Raw genomic sequence first — 14,610 nt, forward strand, 5'->3', positions numbered from 1 at the left:
TAAAAAAATATAGGTCAAATATTTGACTATCTTTTACAGTCAGTTTCCAACTTTGGGGTTTGACCTTAGAGGATCACAAGATAAATAAATAATTAAGGTGGTTAAAAGAAGAAGAAGAAGAAATGAAAGCAATAGAAGCGCTGCAACACAATCTAATCTAAATGAACTGTTACTGACTAACTGGTATTAGTGAGATTTTGTTTTTATAAATATCTGTTTAAAGATTCTTAAATGTGAATATGTTATGGTGTCTCCCTGCTGATATGAACAGAAGATGAACAACTCTGTGGACAAAACGTTTGTGGGTGTTGTTCATTTTGAGGTTTATGGACTAAATTATTCATTGATTAATCAAGAAATGAATCAACAGATTAGTCACAATCATACATGTAATGTTTAATTGCATCCCCAGTGTGCTAAATAAATGTGCTTAGTTAGTTTCTCTTATAACTGGTTTTTTAACTGTGCTTGAGTCAGTGTTAGAAACTGTCTCATCCTGTTTTGTTTTTTTCCCTGCAGGAAAATACCTTCTGCTCCCGAACAACCCCCATCAGACACAGCCAGCATGGCAGCCGTCACCAGAGACCTCTAACCTGGTCCGCATGCACTCCCTGAATCTCGGGAAGTCGGACCCCTCCCTCACCTCCAGCCTGGTCAGTACTTCCCACTTATTGATATTCTACAACACTACATACTGTGTTGAGATCCAATGAGGATACTCCAATGACATCATCCCTTTGTGCTCCTCCATGTTATTCTTGTTGATCTGGTTACACTGGGTAACTGTATGTAACCAGATTATATGAGTGTTCAATACAACATGGTAAGCAAAGTGTATTTTCTGAGAGTATATTGCTGTCACAGTTCAGTCCTGAAATGAGAATATCTGAATTCAATGGTCAGTGTAAAATAAATAAGGCACATATTGCAATAATAATATAACAATAGTCTATCCTGTAAACCAATCCCTGGTTAAATCCTCCTGAAAATGGACAAAAGTGTGCTTGCAGAAGAACGGATAAAACCAGTAGTGCAGTAATAAATAGACAAACAAAAAGCAACAAAGAACTGTTCTGCTCGCCACCATGGAAAATCACACACTAGGGTGACTCATACACTGTGCAGTTAAATTGTATTATGGAAGAACAATTTTGCTCAGGTCAGTAAATTTGGTGTATCCCACTGCTGCCATTCTGATTTTTCTGAATGTGAAGATATGTCAGTAGGCACACGACACATACTTGTTGTTATGTTGCATATCTTTATTTTTTATTCGTCTCACAACATGAGCTTCATCAGTTTGTCAAGGATAACTAAATACACACACAAAGGCCAGCACTGAAGATCAATGCGTGCCTCTTTTTAGGAAGCATGCAAATGTAATCAGCCACGGCAGAAAAAAAGAATGAAAACAGGCAAATTAAAAGGAAATATTATGAACCTTAGTTGCATTTGTAGTTTGAAGTGAATGAAGTCATGAAGACGTGACCTTCACCACGGTGTGCACTGTTCTCTCAGATGACACGGATAGAGAACCCTGGGGGTCCATCATGATCTTGTTGTCTCAGGAGTGAGATGCAATCAAAAACAGAGGCTAATCCAATGCTGTAAATCTATGAGTCATTCCCAGTGTGCGTGCGCGTGTGTTATCAGATAGACAAAAGGTTAATGCAATGAAATGCATTTGAGGCTGGTGTTTGTTTATGTGCCTGTGCTTTTAGTGTAACTGTGAGAATATTTGGCAAGCTGACATGTTCACCTTTTAATGATTGGAGTGGGTCGACCCACAAAAAGGCGTTATAAACATAAACCAGCGGTATGTTTGTTTATGACATCATGGTTAGTGGCTTGTTTACACTCATAACATAATGCAACCACTATTGAATGTGATCCTGGCGACTGGTTTTGAGCAGTCAAAAAATGACAACACTGTGTATTTACTTAGCTTGAACCACACAACATTAATGATGGGAAAAATGGCTAGAGGCATTCTGGGTGATTTTAATCATTTCAATTTTGAATCAGTTTCAACTCAGTCTTCACACTGGGGGGCACTAGTATCCTTGTGTTTGTAAAAGCCACAAATGAATCCCTTGTAGGTTTAAGTGCCTGGCAGAGTGAATGAATGAATGATGCATGATTTCCTCTAACATAATTGTCCTCCAGTGGACAAGTAATCCAGTTAATGTTTAAATTTAACCACTTATTGACCTAAGTATGTAACATCTTTGCCATTTTTTTAAAGATAATATGATTTACTGATACCTCTAAATACAGGTGATTACTTTGAAATATTTTCTTTGCTGGTGTCAAAGCTGGTGGGAATTAAGTATCGTGCTAGAAGAGACAGTTTCTCTTGCCACACAATTACAGTCTGTTCTTGTACCGTCTGTACTTATACATTATCTCAAGGCAGAAACCTTCAATTAAATAAAACCTACCTAGAGGAATTTGAACGCATGTGTTAAGATTTATAATTACAGGTAATAGAATATGTTGTGTTTGAAATAGAAGTGCTCTGTGGATTCAGTCACAAGTGGAGGACTTGCAACTCAGCCGGAGGTGAGGCTGCAAGGTCATGGAGACCCAGCAGTCTAAAACATTTTATTTTTCATCAGACTTCATTCAGTAGATGGGAACTCAGATCTATGGTTTAAATTGGCCTTAGTAGCGCACCGCTTCACATGTTTCTATGTGGCACACTGCAACTCTCCCTCTCCAAAATTAGTTTTTATGATGTTAAAAAACCTGGACAAAGTGCAGTAAGGGAGTAGCTCTTGCTAAATCTTAAAGGTCACTGAGGTGTAACAATTATCAAAGTTCTCCCACCAGGACATTAACATTTAACACCCTTTACACTGGACATCTTACGAGAAAGTGCTTTGCTCTCTGGTATTTTGTGAACAGAGTTAAATCAGAATGCTGCCAAATACATTGTTTTGCTTTTTCCTTGACACCAAAACCAGTTTTTTTGCATGTTGAATGTGGGTGTTACTGCCAATGGACAAGTTATATAATTGTTTGTGCCTGAACATTGGACAACACAGATCACCACGGCAACCCCAGTCCTTAATTTTTCACTTTTCTAGTGTTTTATTTGAAGTCTTAATTTTGCAGCTCTCTGGATCTCGAGCATGAATGGTACAATCTCACTTTTGATTGGCTGATCATTTTCTTACAGCTGAGCCATCCATAGGTAATTGACTGCAGCCAAATACTCAATAAATCCTGTTCTGAATGTTTCACACCTGGGTCCACCAGGTTATCATACCTGTACTATAGATGAGCATGTTTACAGCACACACTGACGTTCTCAGTGGCTGTTCACTTGTTTTGCATGCACAGGTGCATTCTTTTTAATGGAAACGTGTGTCAGAAGCACACATGAACAAGAGCAATGTGGTCACAATGTGCAGTCTGTTGCAGCGTGCACCAACATGAAAAAAAAAAAATGTTCTGCTGATGCTTATTTCATACCAGACAGTTAAAAGAAGTATGATTTTTAGAAACTAGACACCAAGAAGCTCCATCAGAAACTATCCATTTTTTCCCCATTTGTAATCACACCAGAGTTCTGGCTCTGCAGGGCTCTGAAAATGCTCTTTTCCGATTAGCGTATAGGTAGCTAATTCAAGACAGCTGTATGAATGGACTACACAGAGCATCTGCCTTTTGCATCGTCGATTCATAGTTTACTAATTTATGCGTGGTAAGTTTTATCACTTCTCAGCGTGAGCATGATGTCATGTGTGGCGTGAAATCCGATGCAATACTACATGTACGTTTGTTGTCATTTCTACGCTTAGATGCTGCCATGGTTAGATCACAGTAGCCACAAACCTGACACGTTACAGCAAGGAAATCGACACGGTATTGACACTGACATTTTTTTTAGCATAACGTCCTCAATTTAGCGTAAAGGCAAATTATAGTGTAACGGACCGCTACACTAAATAGGAATGGCCATTTGATGTAAGCTGTGGTCTACGGGACACATACACAAATGGTGGTACAATAGATTATGAGTTCAGTCAACATAAGCTTTAGCCCTAGTAAGCTGTTAAAGTACCTACCCTGAAGTAGGAGCTGAAAAGGTCCTTATGATGACGTTCCCAGAATTACAACCATTCCCTATTTGTTCGTGGAAAGACAAATAAATAGGGTGTAATTTCCAGATCTATACAACTATGTAAAAGTACCTCTGGTGGATAAGCTTGTATTGTAACATCATAAAGACACAAGGTAAATTTAATGGCTCAGTTTCTGAATAATATGTGCATATTACTGTAATACTTTTCACAATGTTTGTACTGAACCTTGATTTAAAGTTGCAGTTATTCATCCGCAGTTATTGTATTATCCTGTCGTTATTGTATTATCCTGTCTTCATTAAATGGTTTAACCTTGGGCGAAGACTGAAAGAGACAAACACCTCTCTGTCTTTTCAGTGGAAACTGCGGCTCATTCTTTTTACCTCTTAATTGATATTCAATTCTCAAATAAAAAAAATGTCCCTTTTATCTCTGTTCTGTGCTATGAAACAGGATTTCAACAGCCTCTTCAGTTTGCTTTAAAACAACAAAGATGCTGTTGTGATGCAGATGGAGCGTTGGTACTTACGTATAGTAGTATTAATGTGAAGCAACAGTCCTTGACCTAAGTGACCGCATTTATCAGCTCTCCATTCATTCACCGACTTGCTGCGTCTTCGTTATTTTTTTCTTGCTTGATATTCTAAAAAAGTGAATTGCAAGAGCTGAGGCTATAAATTAACCAATTTATAGCCTCAGCTCATCCTAAGATTGTTTTAATTTGGTAATACAACAGAATTCACTTTACATTGCTGTTTGGCTCTGGAGAGATGCTAAAACAGTCCCAGGGATTGTATAGTTTAAATCTTTGCACAGATGGTGCTGATTCTCAATGCAGATGTCAGTCAACAAGGGACATGAGCAGAATTGGCTTCCTTGACCGTGAGCGTATTTGCATGGTGACTCACTGCTGCATTGTGTGATGATGATGCTCTTGAACTAACCCACTGATGTAACATTTGAAAACATGTTGGTGAAATGTTACTAAACCTTTCTGTGTTTTTATCTGTGCTAGGCACAGTAAAGATTCAAGGTCAAAAGAATAAAAAATAAGTGAAAATAATACAGAGAGACTGAGAATAATGTAAAATACACATAATAGAAAGGAATGTGAGTTTATTTTTCCCTCAGTCTCTTCACGGCAGGTTTAAGACCCCTCTGGCTCTGTCCGCCACCCCTGTTATTGCTTTCTGCCTTTTTTTCCCCTCCTTTCTGCTCCGTTATCATGCCCCTGGGTGTGTTGCATGGCTCTTTGACTACAGTGTGGCACATCTCTCTTGACTGTGATGCTCTTTGGCAGAAAATCAATACTTCACCTCTGGTGTGATATGGAGATAAGACTGTCATAATCCTGATGTTGTGCCTTTGTTGGACTCTCATTCTCCCTCATAATTGAAGTCAGCGATGTCCTTTACTGATAACATTGTTGTTGGAGTTTCTTCTTGCAAAGAAAGGAGCTGGAGTTTATGTGAACAGACATAAAGTGCATTCATGTTTTTTTTGTTTTTTTAAGATTAGCCTACCTAAATACTAAATTATGTAGCTGACTAACATACTGCTTTGAAAAATAAGTTGGTCTACTTACCTTCTACCTAACGAGTGTATGAGTATCTCTGTGTGGGTTATAATTGTTTACAAAAACACAAAAAAAGAGCAGAGCTGGACCTCAAAATCCATTAAACTTATTTACCTTGACAGTTTCCCTACAGGGAGTATAACTCTAATTGTGTGTTGGTATTTCGGCAGTATTGAGTTATTTTTGTGACAACACTGTCTACTGTGTAAAAGGATTGACATCTAATGCTGTGTCCACAACAGACTGTTATTTTTGACGGCATAGCTCTTGCGGGTTTATCACTTTTTCAGATCCCCCAAATCACAAGACCATACTGTAAACATCTGGGTGTCACATAAATGGAACTGTCACTCTTGATTCAGTCATGCAGGCGACGTGCTTTTTAATTTACATCCTGTCACATCTGAATCTCGGGACCAAGATGATTTTGTTAGGCACAAAATAACTTTGTTCTCCTTTTTGAAAGTGAAAAATTAAGTGAGGGGGAAAAAAGCGTATGAGATTTTATAAGTGGACTTGAGCTGATATGTGAATGTATGCTTTTCAAAGTTTAAAAAAACCCAGAGCAATAGAGTGATGCATCTCAGACATTGGTTCTTCCTGTTACTGTTTCTTTATTCACTGTCAAGGTTAAAAACTTGCCTCATCCATTGGGTGTTTGGCTGTACAGAGTTTTATCATGCTTGGATATTCTCAGGCCTTTGGCTTTGGACAGATGGATTCTTTGCTCTGCTTTGTGTGGAGGGAATTGACTCATTCTCTCCTCTCCTCATAGACCATGTCCCTCCTCTGCCTGCCTCATACCTGCAGGTTGCATCTTGGTCTGATAAGCTCAGGCAGAGCAGAGGCTGTGGGTCACTCAATCAGTGCTCTCCACATGCTCCGAGTCAGATCTCACTTTTTTCTCCAAAGGCAGTGGAAAAAAACCATAGCTGCTTACCTGCTAGGAGGAAATGAGTCACAGACGACCCCTGGACTTTTTCCAAAGGCTATTCTATGGCTCTGCCGGCACAAAGTGTCTGCATGCTTTTATGGCTGCCCCTAAAACCCACCTCAAAGCAGCTTTACTTTGTGTGATGCTTTTTTTCTTCTAAACACTATCGTCTTTTTATTCCTCTATTCACGCTTTACATTTAAACTAAAGTTAAAGATAAAGTTTAGATTTTAATTGATATTTGAGTATCAAGACTTCATGTATATTTTGGTCCTCGGCATACCAGAAAACACATGCAAATATCATTATAAAATCTTTTTATTTTCGATCAACTGTACAAAACTTAAACATTCAGTTTACAATCACTAGGTTTTCATTAAAATGCACTGCAAAAACTGTTTTTCCATCCACTGCTGTTGAGCAAATATAGGAAGAGGCACACGATACACAATACACTGAACGTGGTGTAGAATTACACAATATCACTTATAGCCCCTGCAAAGCAAAAATATACCATTATGGGATTTTCTTTGTCCATATTGCTCAGCCCTACTGCTTCCCCATATATTATCACACTAATATTTACTTCTTGCAATAAGTTGATAAATGTTGTGGTTTCCTCATCCGCCCATTTGTACTAAATCTTCATCTGCCTTTCCTGCAGTTTCTACTATTTTTATTCCACTACAGCAAAATGTGGAAGCTGGAGCAATAGTTCAGTCATTTATTCCCTAAGTCCGTTTCCATTGTACACATTCACATTTACATTATATCGATTAGCCAACATTTTCACCTCCAAAATGTGATATTTCAAGATGTTTTCTGTATGCACCAGTCAAAAGTGCACAGAGGAAAAGCAGAGCAAACTTAAAGTTGAATAAAAGATTGACTAATATATGATTTCAGTTCAGTAAGCTGTAGTGCTTGTTACTATAGAGACTCTCTATTGAATGAGACAAATGACCCCTCCCTTATGTTCCTGTAGCTTCTCATCTTCATTATTAGTCCAATGTAGAATTTTCCCTAATTGTTCCTTTGAGCTGAAACAGCCTGAGCACTGACTTGAGACTTGTCAGTTGAATATAACAGGGTTCTTTAATTCCCTCAGGTAATCCGGACGACATTGTTCGAGCTGAAAAAAAGTTAATGACTGGAATTCTTGTCCTGAGTTTTTAAGGAGGTTCGTTCAGAAATGGACTGATTAGCTCCTCTCTGCTGGCTTATCACCACCACAGCAGCAGCACAAATGACAGTGGCCACTGCCACACAAGAGCTTTCCATTGCGCAGGTTGATGTGGCGGTCACCTGTCTGACAAACCCAAACACCTCCACCATCAGCCGTAGTCATGGACATCCAAGGCTGTGCTCTCTAAGAGAAATCATTTGAGCTTGGCTGGAGATGAGGAGAATGGAAGGGCCCTACTTAATATTCACAGGGCAGAACCACAGTGAAAGCAAATGAGTGAGAGAGGGTGGGAAAAAAGAGAAGGGGTGGGGGGGGCGGGGGTCAAAGAAAAACACAGACTGAGACAGAATACAGAATTACCAGTTAGAAAATGGCAGCCAGGAATTGGAACCAACTTATTTTCAAAAATGCTAATAATTCAGCAGAGTGTGGGGACATTGAATGAGAGCGTGAAAATCTGGTGGTCACTGAGGAGCTGTCAGAGACTCGAGCAACGTATGAAATTGTAAAAAATTGACACAGGATGCATAATGGTTTATGCAGCGACGTGTTGATATCAGCATAATTATGATTGAGTACCTGGTTTGTTTGCCATGGAGGAAGAGTTTGCAACAGTTTGTGTGACATTCTCACTGATCTACTTGGCCATTATTTTCTTCCTCTGCCTTCTCTTCTTCTGTGAGTGTGAGATGTAGTCTCTGCCGTCATGTTTCTGTCACCAGCCTTACCTCCAGGTGTGTGTTTTGCAGTCTCCATATAACTCATCGACTGGAATGAGAGCAGCAGGGCTGTTCGGCTGCGTGCAGCAGACAGGATGCCAGGCTTATTGTTGGGGTTGAGGCAGAACAATACTGGGAAGGATATCCTCATTTTCATGGTCACCTATGGTGCCCAAAATGCGTGGCTGCACAGAGAAATGAGTCTTGGGGCTCCCCTTGTCCCCGGTGCCCCCATTGCTACACTAAATTAAAATTGCCCATCCTTCTCTGCCTGATTCTCTCGCTGCCTTTCCTCTCTCTCTTGCTCCATCTCTCCCTCACTCCTGAAGTTACAGAGGAGAGGAACAAGAGGAGGTGTCACCTGACTGCCCCCCTCCAATCAGATAAGTTTCTGATGGAAGTGTTTAGCAGCTGCTTAGATCAGATTTAGCCTGAGGGAGGGAGGAATGGAGGGTGGGAGGGATGGAGAGAGAGAGGGAGGGATGGAGCAGGCGGCTGGAGCGAGGCAGTGCAGCATGGCTCTGCACCGGTAGAGAGGCATGATCAGTCGGCGCTTTGTACCATGGACGAGTCCAGCATTCTGAGGAGACGAGGGCTACAGGTAGGCAAGCAAATGAGCTTGTGCATGGAGCTGTGTGTGCAGGACATGTTTGTGCTTTCCGAGGCTGCAGTAACGTTTCCTCTTTAACGGAACACAGTTGGGACTTTTTGTGTTTAATACAGAGTGAGCATTGATATGCTTGTGTCCTACATGTGAGGAATCTCCTGGCAGAACTGTATGCAGACAGTTTTCAGTACATGCAACTCACTAACAGTTGACTTTTATTAGGATGCTGATATGTCTGTCTCCACTTAGTTTCTCTGCACACATGTGGAGAAAATAGTCGACATGTTACTTTTTAAAAACAACCTTGAATCATTTGTCAGATTTTATTTGTGTTGGCTGACAACAGAGGGAATAAGAGCTGTGCGTCCGTAGAGCAAGATTGATTACTGTATGTTGTGTCAAGGGCTTTCTGGAGCTTTATTGACTTTTTTATAATGGGATGCAAGTTGAGGCTTTTGCCTCTCTGTCAGAAATCTTGACAGAACTCTGAGCTTGGATCAGGACAACAGTCTTAATCAGATTATTCCTGCCATCTCTCTGCCATTACATGAGATTTAAATAGAAGTGGAAAGGGAGCACAGTGTGTTCTGAAATATGAAATTACTTGTATTTCTCTCAATGCATGATCTTTAATCCAAGATCTCTCAGACGTTAATGATTTCCTCCGGCTGAGCCGACAAAGCCTGCAGTAGGTGTTACAGTCGAGCATAAATTGGACATGATTTATTATTTTGCTTACTCTTGACTTTCACCGCCTACCGAGTAAATGATAAGGAAGTCTCTTTTTATATTCAGCTCAAATGACTGCATGTGTTTTTAATCACAAACACCCTGTGGTCCATTTAATCAGGCTGAGTGATGCCTTTGATTCATCATTTATTTCACAATAAACAACAGTAAGTTCTGAATATTTGATAACTCATTTTCCCTCATTAATGTTTTAATTAGCTGTTAAAATTTGACTTTTATGTTCATGAATGTGGTGTCATTGTGTTTCTCTGTGATTATGGGTCTGTATGAAAATTGATTTGACATTGAATTTATGCTCTTTGAACATTTTATGGGCTTTCTTTTTCAAGAAACCAGTAATATTTCTAATATTAGTTGTATGTGTGTTTATCAAAGGCTTCCCAACAGTAATTTTGTGCACAGTTGCCTTAATCTCTTTATTCCTTTGTTGAACTGGACACCACCATCCACCATCTCCCCCTCTTACACGCTTTCTTCTTCTTCACAAGACTCCTTTATGCAGCAGAACTGAACACAGTGAGGAGGCTCCTGTGGTTTCAGGCTGCTCAAACGTAACGTTCGCATTCAATAGAAAACACGGAAGTTGGTTTGTCTAGCAAATGAGTTTAACTGGTCCAGCTGCACAACTTCCCATTCATTGTCAGCAGACCAGGAAGACATGACATCATTGGAGTTTGGACCTTGTTGATGTGAGTGGAGAGTAATAACAAGACTCTCTTTACAGTTAAGAATGAGCCTGAGTCTGTTCTTCTCTGGTCAAACTAGATGGTTGAGAATTTAGTGCTGTTTCTCCCTGTTATTTGTATTTCAAGACCTTGGTATGTATTCATTTATCTATTGAACCAATAGTTTAACATTTCAGAAAATCTCCTCATTTGCTTTCTTGGCGAGTGTGAGATGATAAATAACACTTGTGTTGTCTGAATGATAAATGTGAAGCTACAGCTTAGTTAAGTACAAAAATTGGAAATGGCCTGGCTCTGTGATAGATTACGAAATCTACCCACAGCACTAAACCTTACAAATCAATGTTTTATCTATTTTATTTTTACCCGTTTTAAAAAAGCAGTGGTTTAAAATGATAAACTGTCAGTGTGTCCTGGCCAGTAACGGTACTTGTAACCTGTGTTCTAAGCTAAACTAATTAGCTGCTGGCTGTTATTTAATACACAGAAATTAGGGCGGTATCGATTTTTCACATCAAACTAAAAACAAACAAACTTGTATTTACCAAAATGTCAAACCTTTCCTTTAGCAACAATATATTTATCATCTTGTTGTTGTCTCTGGTATACGTAAGAAAAGAAATGTTGACTGAACATCTAAAAGACAATAAATGATACAGATGTATGTTTGCACATCTGTGCTACCATGGTGTTCACTCTTGTGGAATTTGGGTAAATTGGAACTTAAGAATGCGATGGGTTTGCCATGTCTTTTTTTTTTTTGACTCGATCAGTCATGAAGAACGAGAAGAGAAAGCTTTAGTGTGCTTGTTGATGTCTAATGAATGTGACGGGGTACTGTATTTATTTTTAGATGTGTTGAAATCAACCAGACTGACTAACAATACACAAGAGTATTATTGTTTCCAACCACCAGACCCATTAATGAGTTCTCTAAATAAATTGCCAGCTAAAGTGTGTTGTTCAATTCAGTTTGAATGTCTGTTGTCGGTGTGTTGTCTGGAGGAAGTTAGGTCAAGTTAGACGGAATGGTTTAAAACAAGGTGACTATTATAATAATATAATTAAAGAAAATGTTGATTTTTTTTTTTTTCAAACCTGGAAATGATGGCGATATTCTTAAATGTCTTGTTTGTCCACAAACCAAGATGCTTGGATTTTTAATGATCCAGAAACCAGTAAATATTCAAATTTAAGAAGATGAAAAACACAAAATAGTTGACAATTAGTAATTGATTAATAATCGATTCGCGTAATTGTTTCAGCCCTACATGCAATAACTTTCCATATAAAAAAACTATTCATAGTTTACAAAGAAAGAATGCCAAACAGGACGACAGAATCTGCACTTTGTCACTTGCTGTTACTGTTCTTCTTCAAATGTTGGTAATGTCAGTGCATCTATAACAAGGCATCAGTTGCCATCCTGCCATGTCTGAAGCTGTTTCACTTTCATAAATAACAAGCAGCTCTTCTCTTCAATGCTGTGTCTCTTTATAAGGTGATAACCTCTGGTTTCTGTTTGTGTCTGTTGTCTCACTTAGTTTGTAGTAGAGTTTTGTCCCTGCATCGCTGCCATGTTCCCTCATTATATAAAATTTGTGATGTACATAGGTTTAATGATGCCTATGGTAGACATGTCCTCTATCTTAATTAAGAGCAGCCTGGCAGAAGCTACCTCATCACATTGTGAGCTTTACTGTGCTTCTGACGTCCATCTGACACTGCTTCATAATAAAATGTAGTTAACCAGACAAGCGCAGTGACATTGTGTGTCTCTAAAGAGCTGTTTGTGTGAAGTGGTGTGAGCCAGCTGGTGGGAGAAACAGCCTGGCCCACGATCCACAGTTCTGCAGCACCAAAAAAAAAAAAAAAAAAAAGGACATCAACTTGCACAATTTTGATTGCACTTTTATGGCTCGCCCATAAACCATGTTCGTTTTAACGTAACTGTATTTTAATGAACGTGCACTCAGTTCAAGCATCAAAGAAAACGCCGTCATCAGGGAGGGACAAGTAAACAAGATGATCTCTCTGTAGTTGGAGGAGGTGAGCGGCCTCTGAGTGTCCTTGTGCGAGATGGAGTTTCTTTGAGCTACAGCACCACATCAGTGATGCTGTGGAAAGGGTCAGACTCATAGATTAAGTTCTCTTTGACTAAGAATGATCATAAAATGAAATGTTCCTCATCGCTTTCAAATCAGACTGAATAGATTATAATGCCAGGTCGACTTAAATGCAGAAGGTAAGTTATATTTCAGAAAATGTTTGCACAACTTGAAAGTTCAAACACGTCTGTATAAGATTATACATTATAAACATCTCTGCCTATTTTGCTTTTGATAATTTTTAAGTAATTAAAATATATATAAGCTACAGAGGAGATCTCAGAAGTCACGACTCAAATTTTAGAGGGGACCATAAAGTGTAGAATTGTGTGCAATAGCAGCCTCTAGTGTGGGTCCAAGGAGCTACTCTAAATGCTCCAGCAGACAGCTATTACTGCCATAAACACTTATTAAATAATATATTATGCGATTTATTTGAAAAAGAGAGAATTAAAATATCAATACTTTGTTGTCTATGAAGATAACTTGTTTTGTCCTCTAAATTAAGTTTATTCTCCTGCTGATGTTTAATGTTGGCTCTTCTCAGAATACATGTGAGGAAAAATGTAATGTGATTTCCTGGGGAGAACATTCTCTCTGGTATATTATTTTTCTGGATCAATAGCGATCTCATAAACATTGTTGTGTTTTTTGTTTTTTTTCTCCCAAATTTGTCAAACAAATACAAAGGTGCACTAACAGAGAAATAAATTTACCAGTATTGTTACTTTTGTTGTTACCCTTTATACCATTTCTGCCACATGGTTATTAACATACATGGAATTCACTTTGTTATTTAAAGTCTAAACGGTAAAAAAATAATAATTAAGAGACTCAGGTACAATGAACTGTACTGACATGATTAGTTCAATGAATTAGTGAATTCTCCGTCTTAGTTTGCACATCACTGTCATTTGCAATTGCTTCTGTCAAACATGTACAAGGCATGTAATAGTGACAGTTTAGTGCAGTTACAGGCTAAATTAAGTCACTAACCAATCGTGTACAGAGTGCAACAGCAGTGAAATGTGTACTGTAAACACACAGGAACAGTAACATCACAAAACTGTATTCAAATAACACATTTTGGCAGAAGAGGATGTGGTACTTCATTTTCTTGTGGTATTTACAAGTATTTTAACACCCTCCACTGTTATTACCACCAGCATATTTGTTATTCACAACCTGTTGTTGGAGCCTGAATGTGAAATGAGGTATAGTTTTAAGAGTGGCCAAAAATCACTCTTGCTTCTACAGTGGTGTTGCAGAGTAATGTGTTTCTCACTCACAAATGATCTTTGGCTGAGTACAAACACTGGGCCTGCAGAGAGCACATTAACCAAAACACAGGCAGAAGTTTAATGTTAGCGGTCGTGAAATTAACGATAATTAGCTGCAGCTGATAGAATCTACTGCCAGTGACGTTTGTCATTTAGTCGGCGGTGGAAAGGGGGCCGTCAGTGCTGGTTTAAAATTAGAAAGCCGCTCCTGTTTGCCTCTACATGCCCTACGTGTAAAAAGCCTGCGGTCAGTGTAGTTGTTGATGTGGTGGTGGTGGAGAATGTGGAGAAGGCTGAAGTTTGGCCCTTGGGGATTTCTCTGAATATGACCATCGGAGAGTTAGGATCAGTAACCTTGCCACATGGATTTGAAAGTGTTTCAAGAATCCCTTTTATAAAAACAACTGCTCAGGTTAACCGAAATAAAATGACCTGTGACTGAAGGTTAGATGCTGTTATTTGAAGGTATGGATATGTATGTAATGATTGGCTTTAGGGTTTGCTTAAAGGAGATCATCATTAGAAGAGAGGGATCATCAAATTAAACAATCATCATGCTCAGAGCCAGGCTTAAAATGAATGGTTTCCCTTGTGCAACATTGGACGAGGCAGTGGATTAAGCACTTGTGACACCTAATATCCTGCTTTTGAGTGAGAACGTGTCCGTGCTTGG

At 39.0% G+C, this 14,610-nt stretch overlaps 1 protein-coding gene across 2 annotated transcripts in view; it reads left to right on the forward strand.

Annotated features, from left to right (window-relative positions):
• mast4 (microtubule associated serine/threonine kinase family member 4) overlaps window positions 1-14,610 on the forward strand; it is an 83,865-nt gene that overhangs the window by 21,591 nt on the left and 47,664 nt on the right. Inside the window, exon 4 of one of the 2 annotated variants that reach the window (XM_044011748.1) lies at window positions 520-653. In XM_044011748.1, the coding sequence (XP_043867683.1) occupies window positions 520-653 (134 nt within the window). Of the gene's footprint in view, window positions 1-519; window positions 654-9,029; window positions 9,108-14,610 lie in introns of those variants that run through there. The other variant, XM_044011752.1, reaches the window with a different exon arrangement.

Source organism: Solea senegalensis, linkage group LG21 (assembly GCF_019176455.1).
Source record: "Solea senegalensis isolate Sse05_10M linkage group LG21, IFAPA_SoseM_1, whole genome shotgun sequence".
Classification (NCBI taxonomy): domain Eukaryota; kingdom Metazoa; phylum Chordata; class Actinopteri; order Pleuronectiformes; family Soleidae; genus Solea; species Solea senegalensis.